The following is an 18,502-nucleotide window of genomic DNA, read 5'->3' as shown; positions in this document are numbered from 1 at the left end:
AAAAAAAACGGCGGAAGCAAAGTTGTACACCTAATACATACGACACTCAAATATGATGAGCAATGCAAAAGTTTTTATACATCTGGCCCTAAATATTTTAGCCATCAGCTCGATGGTCCAAAAAAATTATTTTCAGACCTGTATCTAGTTAAATTTTCAAATATTTTAATAAAACGTTCTCTTGTATATAAATTCATACACTACTAAAAGACACTTTCTTCTTCTTTTTCTTTTTCACCCTTAAATGAATATCTGAGTTTAAGAATCATAATAACCTGCCGTTTGTTGGACGTCAAAATTTAGACACTAGTAGAAGATAAGATCCTTTTTGGAGATAAGAAGAAGATATTTTTTCAAAACTGATACATGAATGGGCGTTGACCAAACTTTGTACAGTTCAGGGATGGCAGTAAAAGTCGTTTGTATCAGTCAGCTCTTTTTGTATATACAATAGGAAGAATCAAGTATAACGGAATGTTTTTGTGTCACTTGTTACAGTCCACGGCGAAATCGCGCGACTCGCCGCTGCTGCATTTCTGGAAACTCCATCTCGTTTATATTCAGACCAAGATTGACATACAGCTACTTTCTCGTGAGAAAAAAACGATACTCGGGTTCGAAAACGAACAGCAACATCCACATGGTCGCCATAAATGGTTTCATTTTCCATTTCGATCGTCTTAAGACAAAAGGTAGTGGATTTTTGTTGATCTGAATATTTATTAAAAGAGAAATAGCAAGATGTCACATTTAGGAACTTATCTACAATTAAAGTATAAATTAATCGTATTTTATACAGTAAATTGAATTATGTGTGATTAACACAAATAAGTGACATTATAAATGTCTCCAACTTATAACAAAGTCCATTATTTTGTTATACATACATATAATTATAGGAGTTAAAATTAGATTCTCTCAATTATTTCTCGCTTATTTTATTTCTCATTACAATTTATCTCTTGGATTTAATGTCGCAGTAATTATGTATTACGATCGTTATTCGATCGCTATTACATAATGCCTCGCGTCAGTACCATTTTGATGCCATTTAAAGTCAATAAAGGTACCCCACTTAATAAAGAAAGGATCGAGAGCCAGGAGTTGCGCTGAGAGTATTCGCTTAAAACGAGATGTGTGGGCCGTACAAGGAGATCTCGTTAGTCACTTTTGTACACTGCCACGTTGGTAGAATGCATCATGCGCGGGACAATCCAAATTCAGAATTATAGGAGGCTCGTAATTTGTTCTCGAAACCTTTAATATTGTCGAGAATCCTAATTGTAAGCTAAGAATTAACTTACAATTAGGAGTTAAATTTATAAATTAATTCTAAGCAGACTTGTAAGGTTCGTGTTTTCTTGTCTTACGAAAACTTGTTTTCGTAAGACTTGTAAGAAATAATGACAGTTATGTCTGGAATGCTTTATAACTTTGCAATATATAAACTTATGCAATATACAACTTTGCAATATCTTTACAGTTTTTGCTAGTTTTTGCTAGTCGTTAAGATTACGAGAATTCGTATTGATATATTTATAAATGATCGTACGTCTTATGGTACTCATAAAATTGCAACTTCATTGCAATCATAAATTCTTACAAATCTTACGAGAACAAATTACGAGCCTTACGATTCTACTTAGAATTAATCCACAAGTCAAAAATATAAATACAAATCAATATACGCACTCCGAAAGTATTTATGATTGTAAATTCCAAAATTATTTTATTATTTATTATTATTGAAATTATTGAATTATTGCAACGATTTGAATTATTGCAAAATATATTAGTTTACTGATATAAATTATTGGACATTAAAAGATACATTAAAATTGATATTTGTGACTCAATTGCTTCGCCCACGTGCGAGAGTATCACAAGATAACCCGAAATCCGAGCGATTAATTTATCGTGTATGTCTGAAGCTTAACAACTTTCATACGGTACTTACGGGAAACGAGACGGGGCTCAGTTTGTTTTATCGTTATGGTTCTTGAGATTAAAGACTATGCATAAGGTTTTCATAAGGCGTGGATCCCGATGCTCTTTTCCTCTTCCATTTCACGAAAGAGGCAGGGAGGAAGAAGCGAGGGAATTTGCGAAAGACAAAAAAAAAGGACAGAGGTTTACTTGATCGAAGAGCGAGAAACCTCTTGCCCATATTTGGCTACACCCGCATGCAGTTTATATTCCGCGTCTTTTTATTGCTTTCCCTCGATCGCCCGCACCTATATTGCGTCGGCGAGCCTGTCTGCGATTTATATATACTGCCTTTCGTAAATTTTTATCAGGACGGGATGACATGACCTCGTTGTTTTTCAAGACTGTCGCATAATCCGTGAATTATCTCATAACACAGAGATTGCAATTTGTTAAAAAAATACAAGCCTGTTTATTAGTTCACCGATCAGATATCAATCTGTGAGAAAAAAAATAATAAGAGCAGAGGTAGGCCGTTGTTCAATTTCCAAAAAATTCATTGCCAGCGCTAAAAATCTATAATTTTATATATATATTTTATGTGTAGACGTTCCTAAATGGCATTAAGTCCAAAGTTAGACATTAAAAATTTCAGATCTTACATCTTAAAGTAGCTTTAAAAATTGTAGATTTTTTCCTCAATTTGATGTAACTTCGTATTTAAAATAGATCTTACAAATTGTATGCTTGTCTCTTTTTCATTCTCTCAGGTTTTGTATGCACTCAAATATCATTCTTCATTCAGATTATCATATTTCTACCCTTTTATGTAAAATTTCTACTATTTTCACCTTTTTATGAAGTAACGCCTAAAAATTTCCCAATCCTGCTAAATTTCTGTAAGGTTACTTCTATCAATTTCCGAAATGGAAAGGAACAAGAGAAAATTGAACTTCGGATTATCTCTTCATCGAAATGATTGGCATGAAAAGCTCAAGACTCATATTTTCTATTTAGGTAATGGTACGCATTATTTCCAGTTTCGATATTGAATTAGGGATCCCCTATACAGCACTATTTGGAGTTGCATATTCTCAAGTAACACAACTCTAAGTCACGATAACATCAAAATGACATTAAAACGACATCATTTTGATGTTAACTTAGTTGTGTTACTTAGGTTGCTGTTTGATCAATCTCTGTTCAATATATGGTCGCGTTCGATCGTCAGATAAGTCGAACGACGAAAAAGCGCCATACGCGCTCGGCTCTCTTTGGATATAAAGACACTTGTATAATAAGTGGCACAAGACCGCTTTCTATCTATGTGCGAAGGATTTCTTGGTACATATCTCGAATACGGCACGCTGCAAGCGCCAGCAGAAGATCCATAGATTGATTAAGACTTGTCTTCTGGTATAACATAAAATAAATTAGAATAGACGTTATTTAAAGAATTATAAATTATCTTATTTTATATTTATTTATATTTGTTCTATAACTCCGATTACAAATAAAATTATACGTATTGAATAATTATATATGTAATTATTCAATGATGATTTAATTAACTGTCAATTGGATTGTCAGGAGCATAAGATATTAAAATGATTATAATATATTAAAAGTAAATTATTGTTTCATTAAATACTTTGTAAAAGCACATATAATTAAGATAACATCGATATATTTCTTCGTTATTGATATCATATATTTAGTTAAAATTAAATGCGGATGTATTACTATAAGCAGCACTTTGTGTTTAGAGAATATACAATTCAAGATTAAATGTATAATTCATCATCGAATAATTTGACACAGTTAATATACGATTTTACGCAGCATACATGTAAGAAAATAATAACTTTGTCTATGTTATGCAATAACTGAATCATTTAATATGATGCAGCATTTGTATGTGAATTTAAATAACTTAAATAACTAAATAGCATTTGCGTTATTTGAATATTTTTTCAATACTATATAATACTCGTGAATTCAAGTCTTTATATATACTTGAACTATTTTGAATTGATCGATATGTAAGTACGCTTGTTATTCAAACAGATATATGAAGGATGTATGTACAAATTATCCGATTTATATATAATGACGAATGTAAATTTCTACTTTCGATCAGATATGATTTACACAGGATGTTGAATCAAATCTGGAGAAGATAAAAAATGACCTGGTATAACAATTGTAAAGGAAATGACGAAATAAAGAGAGTTCATTAATATAATTTTAATAAAAAATCTTATTATAAAATGACATATTACAATATATAATAAAATGTCACCACACATGATATTACTATTATATATATATATATACAATTTATGTGCGTTTAAAAAATGTTTAGCTAAAATGTTTTTTATGTATAAAAATGTGAAACACATTCGGTTTATTAAACCGAAATGTCTCATATAAAGACGATATATTAAACTAGTAAAAAGAAAATGTTCAATAGACATTACAAACGTCTTATAAATGTTTTTATAATTTATTAAACAAAATTCATAATTTATTAAATATAGTTTTAAAAAAATATTTCAAATTTTAAAGGTTTATTTTTCATTTTGATTTCTAATAAATATGTTTGGTAAACGTATTTTGAAAGAATAATTTTGTTGAAGTATTATTTAGCTAAACAGATCTAAAAATAATTTTTTAGACCATCAAAATTATTGTACAGAACGTCCAAACTGAATATCCAAATTTTTTGCAGTCAATCATCATACTTGAGATTCCTATATAATTATTTTTATGGTACAAAAAACAAAAATATTTTCAGATTTATCTAGCTAAATTTCTAGATACATCAGCAAAATCATTTTTTTCCGTGTAATTGTAACGCTTAAAATATCTATATATATTGGGTTGTCCGGAAAGCTCGTGCCAATTTTGAAGGAAAATTGAAACGCAGAAGATTTTTAATTTCATTTATTAAATTTAAATCTTTTGCGACACGAACTTTCCGAACAACCCAATATTATAATAATTATCCTATTTTCGATTGACAAGGAAATTCGTAACTAAATTATTAAATTCTTCGGAATACCTTAAGTGAAGATTATGTGCGCCCTTTTCGAAAATATGTAGTCTGTAATATAAAAGAAATTAGTAAAAGAATAGTGTATACCTTGTTTGTTTCAAATCTGTAAAGATACAAACTTCGAGTTGGCAATATTTTGTTTCAGATACGTTGGATGTTCTGGCAGAACTATCGCGTCTTTGGTTCCGTGAATGATTAAAGTCGGGCATTTTATCTTCGGTAAAACCTGTTTGCACAGGTCACCGTTTTGTTTTTCGTATAATCTCAGCACAGCGTCTATCCAATCCGACCACATCTTTTGGAAATAATCCTCACCATAAATTTGTATCATAGGTGTTCTCATTTTTTCTGACCACTTGTTGATGTCTCTAATGCCTGGAAAGTAATATTTCATGAAGAATTACGCGAATAAAAGAAATGTTTAATGCACTTTCAATCATGCGATAGCAAAATGTTTCGCCTGTATCTGTAAAATTTAATTACAGATTTATTACTGTAAAAACTTTTGTGACTTTTTATGAATTCCAACAAATTTATGGATTTTCACAATTTTTTCAACTTTTAATGTTTTTTTATAAATAACAAAATTTCGACAAGTTATTGTTAAACGCTAAAAAAGAGCGTTTCTTCTGGCTAAACGATCGATATTCACATCAATTCTTACATTTACCGTCAGTTCTTACACCGAGAAAAAAAGTTATACTTGATTAAATTTTAGCGTTTAGTTTGTATAGTAATTATTTACAATTTAAATATTGATATACTTAAATATATACGTGAGTTATATCAACATTTATTGTTTGAATTAATAAATATTTGCTCTTCATTTAGTTTGCAAAACCAATATTTTTTGAAATAATAATTTTTTTTCAGTGTATACTTAAGTGCTGTCATAAGCTAATTATAGGTCAGTATTTATGATTGATTCTTATATTTGAGACCATCTTAAGTCTAATCATAAAATGTCATAAATCAGAAGATCAAATTAGAAGATTGTATTAGCATCTCAAAACATTACTTAAGATGACCTTAAGATAAAAACGAGCTATGAATATCAGTCTACGACATCACGAGCAGAGTGAAGTCATACTTTCGTATATTTTTATCTCATTCGGGTGTATGTATGCGTTTGCGCCAAAAACAACCATCCTGTAGACGCTGTCGGGATACGCCGAGGCCAGTAGAAGCGACGTGATGCCACCGTCACTCCAGCCGATCAGAGAAAATTTCGAATAGCCGAGAGTTTTCATTAAATTATAAGCCCACGTGGCATCGCGTTGATAAAAATCATTCGGGAACGTCCTGTCCGGTGGTCGCGACTTTCCATAACCAGGTGGATCCCATGCTACTATGGTTAGCTCATTCACATTCATATTCTCCATTTGTGGCTTAAAATCAGTCCATATTGACCCTGAAACATTTTGATTTGATATACTGCAAATTTTCGACGTCCTAGTGAATAAAATATTAGCAGCGTGTTAGCAGTTTGTCAACAAATTCGAGCAGAAGCAGATCGGTGTCAATTGTATTAAGCTTGTGTTCTGCTAGTGATGTAACAGCAGAAATCGAGTAAAATTTTTTGTTTTATGCTATTTATTTAAATGGCAGATTCTATTCGATTTCTGCAGTCAATCTATCATTCTGTTGGACATTTTATCGACGAAAATTTGTAAGCAAGCATTTTACAAAAGTATCTGTTTTTGATATATTTGACTATTTGGAATGCTTTCGTTAAATAAATTAATGACTCGGGAAAAAATGTTTTATATGTGTGTGTGTGTGTGTGTGTGTGTGTGTGTGTGTGTGTGTGTGTGTGTGTGTGTGTGTGTGTGTGTGTGTATAATTATATATAATTATACATAAAATATGTCAATCAATTTTTTATATAAGTATATATAATTTTATATAATTATTTATGAAACATTTTTCCTGGGGCATTTATTAATTTAGTACAAGATCATTTTACTTGAATTTATTCTTGACGTCACAAACATTATTAATTTATTTTACTATAATTAAGTCAATCAAGATTTAAAAAATCTAGCAAATCCTTGAACAGTCTCGTTAAATTATAAATAATTAAAAGCGACAATAATAACAAAAAAGTAGTTATATTGCAATAAATATTGTAAAAACGACAATTATAATTATTTGGTGGCAGAAAATTGTTCTGAAAATTTAACATCTTTTTTTTAATCATTAAAATCACAATGGAGGCAACGCTATCTTATTTTTCAACAAACAATTAAATACAATCCAGATTTATAGTCCGGTAGATGGCAGTAACAAAAATGTCGATAAGAATAAATATACAAACTATTATCTAATCAATGTATAAAATTCAATCTACATTTGCGTAGTTGTAAGAATTGATCAATCACACTTAAATACGAAGAGAATATCCGACTGTAATTAATGAATTGTTACAACTACGACCACTTAACAACTACGTTTACGCAATTGTAGATCAGACTTAAAAGATTATAATTGGAGAAATCGCATTACCTAAAGCTCCAGGCAACAGTAACACCGGATGATCCCCTGTGCCGACCCTAGCATAATTAATTTCCATATTGTTCACTTTCACCTTTTGTTCCTGTTAACAAAAATGTATATATTTTACTTAACGTATGATAGCTGAAAGACGGTCCATAAAATGGCAGATGAGAAAACAGAAAGTAGTGATTCTGCATTTCTATTTCTGCATTTTCTCTATACACACCTCCATCTCATGAGCTTTATTTGCAGTAGTTGACAGTTGCCGAGTATGCACGGCTAGATTTTCGTATTTTATTATTTTATGTAATACACTCACGAAGCGAGCATACATCGTGTTGAATATACATATGTCACTTTATGACTGAAGTCTTTAAATGAACTGCTAACAGCGCACATCGGTATCGTTATATATAGCATCATCGATTAAGAAGTGTAGCCTTTTGTTAGATAGCCGATACCGGATTAACGCGATAACACGTAAACGCGAAAATAGTAATATATATAAACATTATTCTTTTTAGTTTAGCTCATTATAGCCGTAAAACAAAATTATTTTTTTATCTATCTCTATCTCGTACTTATTTATGTATTTTCAAAAATATTAATTAACTCGCTTATATTATTTTTTTAGTTCAATATGAAACGATTAATATTGTAATATGATTGATTAAATTAATAACTAAAATAGTTATTTTGGTTACATAGCTAATATAATTAATTTCGATTATTTTTATTTAAATTATCTTATGTGCATTATGTAGATAAAATAAGGAAAAAGATAAAAATAAAATATAAATACATACATATATAATAAAAATTAATTCAAGCGCGATTAATATTCTTAAAAATAGATAAATGCAAGATAAAGAAATATTGAAACTATGATTAATATAACTGATTTCTTGTTTTACGATAATATTGATAAGTTTAATATTTCTAATGGCTCAAATATATACATCACATATATATCATCACACAATGACTAATTGTGAATAATTTGCATTTTTAGCATTTTACGATTCGCATTTTTATTACATTATTGCATCTGACTGAAATAATTAACTGAAACTATAATATAAACTGACCGCATTTTTTTTACCGTGAATACGTGCTGAAAGCATTTATTAAAGTACTTTGTTTTCTTTTTAGCTTTTATCTGTAATAATCGCATCTGCAATAATAGTTATATTTGTTATATTTGTTAATAAGATTCATGTTCTTATGTAATGATACTATTGTATGTCGTCAGCAAAAAAATAGTAAAATCTATTAATGACACGAAAAATATTTATCTTTTGTAAATATATATGTATCATTCTTCCACGTTTATTCCTATACATCGAACTAACAAAGTCGCAATTTTTAGAATTTGGAGAAACTTGGAGATTTCAACATGAAAATTTAAATTTACTCGGGAAAAGTAAAAATCGGGAAAGTAAAATAGAATGTTCAGAAAAATATAATAAACAAGGAGTTACATTAATTAAAGTTAATTAAAATTAAAGTTAATTAAAGTTACATTAATTAAAATTCTCAAAAACGCTATTCTATAAAAAATTTTTTAATTTTCGGAATTTGGACGCCAAAAAATTTATAATATCTTACTAGATAAATATTAATGAAATTAAAACATAATAAAAAATATATATCATGTGTATATTGTTATTAAATCATGTTTTGAGGAAATTGCAAATTAATTCTTAATGGTTATGATCATTAAAATATTTATTTTAGAACTATACAGTAATGGTAAAAATGGAAACAAACATCAAATATAGATGTAATGTACAGACGATGACGGTAATGATCGAAAAACCAACGCACATGTTTCTACATGATAAATAAATAAATGTAGTGCAATTGTCTTAATGTCGATGATTACATAAATTTATAATTGTTCTTACAAAAGTCTTCCTACAAAAATCTTGCGAGATATAAACTAAATACATATACATAATTCATGAAGAATTTTGTCATTGTCATTCTTTTGAAAGAAAAACAATCTAATTTAAACTCGATAGTGCTTAATAAATCTCGAAAAAAGTGCAGAAAGTTCCGATTAATTGTACACTTAATTATAATCCTACCACTCGTAAGAATAATAATATTAAATGATTCAAAATGAATTTATAGTCATGGCTTATCATGAATCTTGTTGATTACGATTGCTCTGTGTTCGATCGAGTGCCCTATGATATTCTTCCATCAGATACTTTTTGTATTTCGTCTGATTATTCCATAGCTCTGCTGCTTCAAGATTAAGTGGACTTTCGTTGTTAGGTTCTATGTAACAAAGTGTGAAACGAAGTAGTATCTCACATCAATATTGATTTGTATTACACTTTATTTATTACTTACCACCAAGAAGAGATTGTATGGAGAGTAAAATAGTACGGACGTCATACAGTGCGCTCCATTTGTCTTTTAATATATCTAGACAGATATTACCACCGGTATCTACATTTGGATGAAAGCAAGGTGTAGCAAAGCGTACTATGGGAGCACTATATGGATAGCTATGTGGAAATTCTAAGGTTAATTTGTAGGTGAGACCGGCGTATACCTGCAACACATAACATTTTCATTATACCTGCACTAGAGATTGAGATCAAATTAGAATGTAATCAATTCGGAAAAAAAAATATCAAGTTTAATGAACTTTATTTTGATTGATACAATTTTAATCCAATCTTAGTCATCTATTTCGTGACTCTTAACTGCAATGTAAATATTGTTATACTGTCATTGCACTGCTTTTTTTACATGGAAAAAACAATTTTGCTGAAGTATCTAAAAATTAGCCAGATCTGAAAATAATTCTGTTGAATCAAATAATTATGTAGAACGTTTAAAAGCATTTATAACATGTTGCTATAAAATGTTTTAACATTCTAGCAACCGTTTGAGCATCAACATAATTATTTTGATGGGCCAACCAAAATTATTTTTAGAATTATTTTCTGTATCTAATTAAATTTTTAAATATTTCAATTTTTCAAAATTTGTATATAACATCTACTCAATGATAATGTAACGACATCAAATGCTGTTGATACTCTCTAAAAACTTTTAGAATGAATCCTGTTCTGGAGTGAAATTTCTCTTAAAGATTTTTATTCTTTTTCAAAACTCTCAATTTTTATTCTTTATATAGAGTGAAATTTCACTCTAAAGAATTTAGAGAGTAAGGAAAAAGTCTTAAAGTCTTTTTTAGCTGAGCAGCTATTTTTTTATGTTTTTTTCTCTTTTTTCTCCAGCATGGAAAGAATTCTATTGGGCTTTCTACAATGATTACCTAAGCTTTAAGTTTTAAGCCATAAGAAATTGATCATCACAGTTGAATGTGAACAGAATAATCATTTATAATTGGTCAAAGACTTAAAGTTTTGGTAATGACTTATTGTAGAAAGTCATATCTTTAATATTTAGTCTGATACAAATTGTAGACTTTTTAGTTATATTAGAGGTAATAATGTTATTCAAAGTAGAGAGATTTTCCTACCGTATCTCTTGGTCCCGTGATAGTTCCGATCCATTTAAACAAATTTTCTCCCTCTGGAAAGGCAGATACTCCTTGTTCGGTGCTCATCATCAATACCATGAGTTCCTTCTGTAATCTAGACAATCAAGAAGTAAATTCAAATATTTCCACACAAGTAAACATTTCGATGAAACAAGTTATAGCTAATTACAACGAAGGAGAAAGATAGACTATTACAAAATCAAATATTGTAAAATATTCCCGATGAATCGCGCTTAATCAACAAATCAAAGTTCAGAGTCCACTAGGTTATGTGACTACAGTGAACAAAGCGATATCGATTATGCCGCTTGAATTCCTGAAATATTCGAAAAAATTTCAATGGTTGTGAACGGGACGATTTGAACGGTCAACTCGAAAGAAAACTCGCCAGTCAGCTCGTAATTCATATTAATAGACTTGATTCCGCATACCGTTTACTGACTGCATGATTGTCCTTCGGCAAGCTCTGTTTCTCTTCGGTTGCCTTGGTCGGCGTGTTTTGCATCGAGCTGAACGGATTCACGTTCTGTGCCATCCTGAGGCACCTTGGTGTCTTCCTGGGCGACGAATCAACGAGAAGTATCGTCTTCACAGAGCGAGGGTTCCAATCTCTTCGTCTCTCTTTCTCTCTCTCTCTCTCTCTCTCTCTGCGACTCTGACTTACTCGATTGACCGTCACAACAGCACGATGGAAATTTGAATGCTGCACGGCGCCCTATTATCCGGCTCGAAAACATCAGGTCGCAAAACAGCTGTTGCCGTCGGGCGGCGACGCGTCGCGCGGATTTTCCGATTCTTCCTCGTCTCACGTCTCCCGTCGCTCAACATTTCGTCGCGTGTCGTCTTCGGATCTGCAAACAAATGGAATTTTTAAATTGCATATAAGATTCACCTTCGGACTCGAGATATCGCGTTATTGTTGGTATTCAACCCTTTCGGTTGATCGATAACGTTGTTGCCGGCGTCGCCTAGCATTTGTTCTCGGAAGAGAACGCGAAGAGAGACTTGGAGATTTCGGCGAGACGGACAAGCTCGGCGTAGCGCGATTGCGATATATTGATCGACATCTTTTCTTTCTCGTCTTAACGTGATAATCAACGTGAAACACCAAGGGAGATAACATGGACGATCCGGACTTCCGCGACATGTAGTATCGGTCACCAGAGTGTAGGTTGCGTCGAGTACGATTGAACGAATTCGAACGACATTCTGCCCGAGCGATGGGATTGCTTGATGATGAGAGTAGATTCGTGGCCTGGTGATCCTAAGGTGGCGAAAGTATGGCAACGGCGCAGGGCACACCGGAGTCGGACACTGGAAGCTTTGAGTGTTTCAGAAACTACACAGCACCGGAGGTGTTTGTGCAAGGCCTGGCTGGCATCGTCGATCAGCAGGATGTCGAGTCTATGATACGTGCACAGAAACAGATGTAAGTTTCAATTCTTATTTTCTAGACTTGTTCGTTTTAAACGTTTCGTAAGGCTTAGTTTCACGACTCACAGTTAACTCTTAATCGAGGTTCAACTTATGTCTCATCTCTTTCCAATTCTAGCATTGGAAAGAGATCAGGAATAAGTTAAAGTTAAGAGTTAATCATAAGTTAATCGTAAGTTGTGAAACTGAGCCCAACTAAACTTCTTGATCTTATTGCACATTTATTTTTTCCTTCTTTTTTTTCACATTAATGAAGTGAAGAGAAAAAGAGAACATGTGGTCACATACATAAGAAACACAAAGAAACTCAGTTAAAAGAATAGTTTCTGTCAATTTTAATTTCAAGTATGCGACTTTGTCATTAAACGTTTTTAAGTAACAATTTTAATTTGTCATTAGAATTTATTTATTGAGCATTGAAAATGACTTAGTGTAAGGTTGAAACGTCTGTTTGTTAAGATTAAAAGATAGCAATTAATAACCCACTATTGCTCTTAGCCTTTTATCTATTATATGTATATTTAAAAGAATAAACCTTAAGTTTATTTTTTGTGGCTGTACTAGTATACACTTTTGGAACTTAAAGTGATATATGTTTGGTATTTGGCAAAAGCGAGAAAGAGAATTTTAGTGCAGTCTGGTCTCTATTGAAAAAAGTTATGTCATAACGTTACATGATGAAATTATGTGATTAAAACATGTAAATCACATAAAAGAAAAGTCACATGATGATATGTTTTTTTTTCTATTTCTATTATTCAATTCTTTAAAATTCGATAATTATAAAATCACATGATGGATGAAATTATTTCTAATATCATGTGATTTTTCAAATTTACTTTACTTTACAAATTTATTATTTAATTTGTTTTAAAAAATCACGTACTGATTTGGAAATCCGTTATGTGTTTTAATTATATAATTTTATCATAATTGTTTATCATGATTAATTTATCATGATTTTTTTCAGTACAGGTATAAAAAACAGATCTCTTTTATCTTGCATGGTGACAACTCACCCAAACAGTACAAAATTGAAAACATTGGGACAAATTTTACTAATTTTATATATATGTATAAATACATATAACAGTTTTTAGTATGCACTAATTTAGTGTAATGCAAGTGACCAAATTTACTATTTGTTTTTCTTGAGATGTATTTATACATCTCTAATTCTGTCATAATATAATATTTAATTCTTTGTATGCTTTCAGGTTACAAAGGTTTGAAAAGACCAACGAGATGCTAACAAACTGCAATCAATTGTCGGTGAACAGACTCAAGACTGCCGGCACAGAATTCAAGAAGCACACTGCTCTTCTAGTCGAGATGAAGAAGGACCTGGATTATATTTTTAAGAGGATTCGTTTGATAAAGAATAAATTGAGCCAGCAATATCCACAGGCGTTCAACGGTAATTAATGAACGAATTATGAACGAATCAACAAGGAAATTAAATATATGATCCATTCGTTATATTTTTTTTCTATTCTAATAATGCACAGAGGCAGTAAGAAGCAGCTTGGCTGAGGAAGTTATCGTGGAGGATGTCGATTGCCCGGTGAAGCCTCTTGAACCGGAAGTCGTGCCATTGCCATCCGCTCCAGTTCACAGCGCTGCCGATCAAGATCCCGATTCAGATGGTAATGAAACCTCCATTAAAAATAGCCATATCGCTAAGGAATAAATTGGATCTTCGAAGAAAAACGTTCAAATGTAAAATATTTAAAAATTTATCTACGGAACGGCCGGTTAATTCAGGTAACACACATCATGTTTCTAATATGTATATTAATGGAGATAAACCACGGAAAGAAGGAGTATGTTCTATGCTTTGTTGTAAGAGAGCAAAGAGACTTGTTTAGTCTGAACTGTTTTTACATATTCAGATGATTTTATTGATGTGAGATATATATATATATATATACATATATATATATAATATATATATATGTATATATATATATATATATATATGTGTGTGTGTGTGTGTGTGTGTAATTACATTAACTATACGTGAATGCATAAAAAACTATTTTAAAGAGAGTATTTCTATTAGAAATTGATGTTTAACGAGAAGCGATGTCTGCTTCTTAAGATTTTGCGCTTTACCTGACATCCCGTGCACTTTCTCCCCATGAGGAGATACTAGTACAAAAACCGCTGTAAGGAGTATCAGTCGCAAACGGCGAATCGACACTTTCCGATTATTTACGCATATTTTTTTGCGTTATTACTCGCATGTGTAAAATAATCGTCACTGAGCAAATTTGCAATACAGAGATGGAACCAAGTAAATTTCCTTACTAGTCAGTTTGTGCAAAGGTAGTTAATCAAGAAATTGTCGATAAATTGCAAATAAAATTTTTTCTATTGCGAACGAATGAGAAATACGTGCCATGTGTTGAATCTCCGTTGCATAGATATCAGAGATAAAGATGTTGAGTATGGAAATTTACTGCTTTGAATGTTCTCTCTTCATTACGTAATTTTCATCGACTTGCCGTGTAAGTATGTACATACCGCATAACAACTTGCTTTTGATGTACGAGCCGATTTATTGCTTCTCCCAGCGCATAGCAAGGAAGCTTATTCATGTGTTACACAGTGCATTATTTGTAAATAATAAAGATCGTTCGTCTACCTCATAACACAGAGTCGTCTATTTCACGCTAGGTACGTCTGTAACGATTTATAGTTTTTGTTAAAACACTCAAGAGCTGGTCTCATCTCTTGACACTAAAATTTAGTACATGCCTATGAAGTTTAGGAACATGGCTGACGTTTCTATTAAGATGTAGATTAACTTTAATCTTAGTTTAACTTACTTTTTACTTTCTATAGTTTTAAGAATTAGAAAAAAAGAAGAGTAAATTAAATCAGGCCAAAAAACTGAAATTAGGGGAATTAAGGAAATTAAAAATAGAAGAAATTAGGGAAAAATCAGAGAAATTTTGCAAAATTTTCTGTTTCACACAAAATTAAAATTCTCGGTGTTAAAGAAGTTTAATGCGTACGTTACACTTATGGAATCTTGGATTATTAACTTAACAATCAAATGCAAGTAGTGTTAGCAGCATTAATAGTAATTTATATTACTACAAATTGCTCTCTCAAAATATTTGACAGTTTTCAAATGAGGACTACAAAAAAAAATTAAAATATTATTGAAGCATCAAGAAAAATCACAATTTTGTCTGGGAATCAGAAAAATTATGGAACTTCAGGATAAGGAATTTGTGGCAATCCTGTAAACCGAGATTAAAGTTAAAAAAAAGGTAGAAATGAGCTTGAAAGAGAAATTAAATTAAGTCATTTCGCGCGAATGCGAAGATTTGTGCAATGAAGGGATATATGCTACATATCAATTAATAGTTCAAGATTTTTAATGTTAATGCCTTAGAATCAGAGTCAATCTCAAGATACTAAATTCGTTGTATGCGCACTCTCCACTGTAAGATAATGTGATTCACAATGTAAAATGTTTTGGTCGAAAGACAGATAGAGGGAGGGAGGGAGGGAGAGAGAGAGAGAGAGAGAGAGAGAGAGAAATATATAAGCGTTCTTCATTCGTTCTCGTTTTCTTGCGGTTTGACTCAACCTGATCAAATTATCCTATCCTTGCTGCGAAACAGAATGAAAGACATACGTAAAACAAAAGAAAAAAAAACGAAATTGCGAATGGCGATAATTAGCCAGAGGATTAATAACATGACTTCTATTGTTGGTGTACAGTGCCGGTCGAGGAGTTTCAGTTCGCGAAGCTGCGCAAACGGCGAATAAAGAGTAACGACAGCTCGTCGACGGAGAGCAACAACGATCAGAGTAACGCCGATACATCGTCCTGCACATCCGATACCGGTTGAAAGCCGGGCTTGAGAGAGAAAGAGGGGGAGAAGGGATGAGAGAGAAACGTTTGTCATAATTGTTCCAAATTCGGGCTCACGCATCGGCTGCTTTGAATGTTGCTCGGGAGCGATACGGGCTAATCAATTGGTCAATCGATCGATCGATCAGTAAGGCAATAAGGAAGTCGGGAGTCTCGAGGTGGCGTCGACGTCATGTACAGTCATATCTCGATGTTATTGTGCGAGCTGTGAGTTTGTGTGAGTACTGTCAATGTTAAAAAAAATAAATTCTTTGTATATGGTAGAGAGGTGTTGATCAATTCCACACTGTTCCGGCGAGTGCGCGCAACGGCAAGAGAAAGAAAAAAAAGAGGAGGAGAGGGTGTCCTTACGGGACATCCAGAAGTTTTAATTCGCAAGTCGCGTCAGGCCGAGATGTCCGGAATCGTCACCATCTGGGACGTTTCATTAGCGAGGACGCAGCCGTCGTCGTCGTGAAATATTTCGCTTGTCCGGTCGGCAAAGGTGGCGCCGAGATTAATGCGAATGCTTTTCACGGCTGCATCCGCGCCCACGTTGCGCCGGCTCCGCTATACTTAGCCAGCGCGACGTCTGGGAAAGATTCACGTGAATTCTTTCGGCGTGTTAATTCAGAAGATTCAGGAGACGTTTCAAGTATCTACTATATGTGTTCAGCGCAACGAGGGAGTGAATGATGTCGACGTTGACGTCGATATTGTATCACGTTGCTTTGGAAATATGAGTAGAATATGATGTCGTCGAATGCTACTGGCAGTCGCGCTCTTCCCATAGTACAGAATTTGCAGCAATATTGCTGCAACTTTTGTGCAATTTTACTATGCTGTAGGGGTTTATTCCGATTGTTGGTTGTGCTCAGCGGAAAAAGCGAACTTTACAATTGTTGTAAATTCAAGTATGAATATACAACAAGTGAAGAGTAATGCTTATAACGGTCGAAACTAGATTTTAGGTGTTTAATAATTTATGTGAATTTATTCGACTCTGGACTCGAGTTCTTCTCGGTACAGAAGTCAAGTGTGTGCTGTAAATTCTTTGAAGTGAGATTCACTTAAAAGAATTTAGTTGCTTTTTCTGTTGAATGCAGCCATTAGTAATAGATGAATAAAAGGAAAATGTAACGAAACTAAGAGTGATATGGATTTTATCGTTAGTATTTTTTTGAAACGAGAACAACACATCATTGCATTCATTCGAGGATCAATAGACGTAATAGCGTTTTATGTAAAGTATATTCTCCCGTAAATTCTTTCGTACATTTTTACACGATTCTTTTTATTTTAAAGTTAAAATTACGTCGGAATTTTACAATTACTTTTCTTTTTCTGAAGTAGTTTTTATAGGAAGTTTTAAAAATAACTGTACAAAAAAACTTGATCTCTCCGTCTCTATCGTCTCTCTCTTTCTTTTTATCCAAGGTTCATTTGCAAGTCTTCTCATGGATTTCAGATATTTGCTCCACCTTCGCTTTTCCCAGATTCTCCAGCGAAATGGCGTAATCGCGTTGTAACCGGCGGTTGTAATTATTTACAGATTAACGGGATCCGCGCAAGCTGTTGCCACGGAATCACCGCCATTTGCCGGTCGCGAATGTTAATTTTTCTTCTGCGGTTTGTTATCACCCGACGTAAAATATTGTTAGCAATCGATTTCTAGCTCTGCTTTCTACCATCGATGGTTTGTGCTATACACAGACGTCACGCGCATGAAGTGCGACGCTCCTTGCGCGCGCGGGGAAGACGCCAGTCGTCGCGATGCCAGAAACCAGCTGCGCCTCAGCTGTTTTCTATCCATTCCGCCTTACTTCCTTTCTCTCGACGACGATTGGACATTTCGAAATAAAATCTTAGATAGACGTGACACGTGGAGCGCGTATTCGCGCTACATAGAATTCTTGACTCGTGTATAATTAAACTCGAGTCCCTTTACATTGTTCAATTTATAGTATCACATTTAACTTAATTTAACAGTATATAAATTTGACTATATAGTGTAAAAAATTTAGTAAATATTTACTTGTATTAAAGAAATGTTTACTTGAATCTATTTAAGGAAAAATTACTGGATTGGATTTAGAAAATTTGTTTTCAGTATACTCTCAATATATCGTTATATTTTATATTAAAACATTACTGAAAAATATTTTCTAAATCCAAGTAATTTTTTTCTTGA

At 32.5% G+C, this 18,502-nt stretch overlaps 3 protein-coding genes across 3 annotated transcripts; 1 reads left to right on the top strand and 2 right to left on the bottom strand.

Moving 5' to 3' along the window:
- Nucleotides 1-4,935: 4,935 nt before the first annotated feature.
- LOC105625968 (valacyclovir hydrolase) lies at nucleotides 4,936-7,814 on the bottom strand. Its single transcript, XM_012207275.1, has 5 exons — nucleotides 7,707-7,814; nucleotides 7,490-7,580; nucleotides 6,075-6,395; nucleotides 5,104-5,359; nucleotides 4,936-5,032 (listed from the first exon to the last, which is right to left on the bottom strand). Exons 1-5 carry the CDS (start codon nucleotides 7,812-7,814, stop codon nucleotides 4,936-4,938), a joined length of 873 nt encoding a protein of 290 aa, XP_012062665.1.
- Nucleotides 7,815-9,190: 1,376 nt separating this feature from the next.
- Nucleotides 9,191-11,541, bottom strand: LOC105625966 (ubiquitin-conjugating enzyme E2 C). Its single transcript, XM_012207274.1, has 4 exons — nucleotides 11,438-11,541; nucleotides 10,986-11,100; nucleotides 9,842-10,046; nucleotides 9,191-9,766 (listed from the first exon to the last, which is right to left on the bottom strand). Exons 1-4 carry the CDS (start codon nucleotides 11,539-11,541, stop codon nucleotides 9,627-9,629), a joined length of 564 nt encoding a protein of 187 aa, XP_012062664.1. The 3' UTR covers nucleotides 9,191-9,626.
- A 745-nt stretch (nucleotides 11,542-12,286) lies between these two features.
- On the top strand, nucleotides 12,287-16,309 carry LOC105625965 (kxDL motif-containing protein CG10681). Its single transcript, XM_012207273.1, has 4 exons — nucleotides 12,287-12,435; nucleotides 13,658-13,857; nucleotides 13,949-14,086; nucleotides 16,179-16,309. The coding sequence occupies exons 1-4, from the start codon at nucleotides 12,287-12,289 to the stop codon at nucleotides 16,307-16,309; spliced, it is 618 nt and encodes a 205-aa protein (XP_012062663.1).
- Nucleotides 16,310-18,502: the final 2,193 nt, after the last annotated feature.

The sequence above is a fragment of the Atta cephalotes genome (genome assembly GCF_000143395.1).
Source record: "Atta cephalotes unplaced genomic scaffold scaffold00004, whole genome shotgun sequence".
NCBI classification, from domain to species: Eukaryota; Metazoa; Arthropoda; class Insecta; order Hymenoptera; family Formicidae; genus Atta; species Atta cephalotes.
Note: the sequence above shows the minus strand (reverse complement) of the source record. Positions and strands in the feature narration are given on the sequence as shown.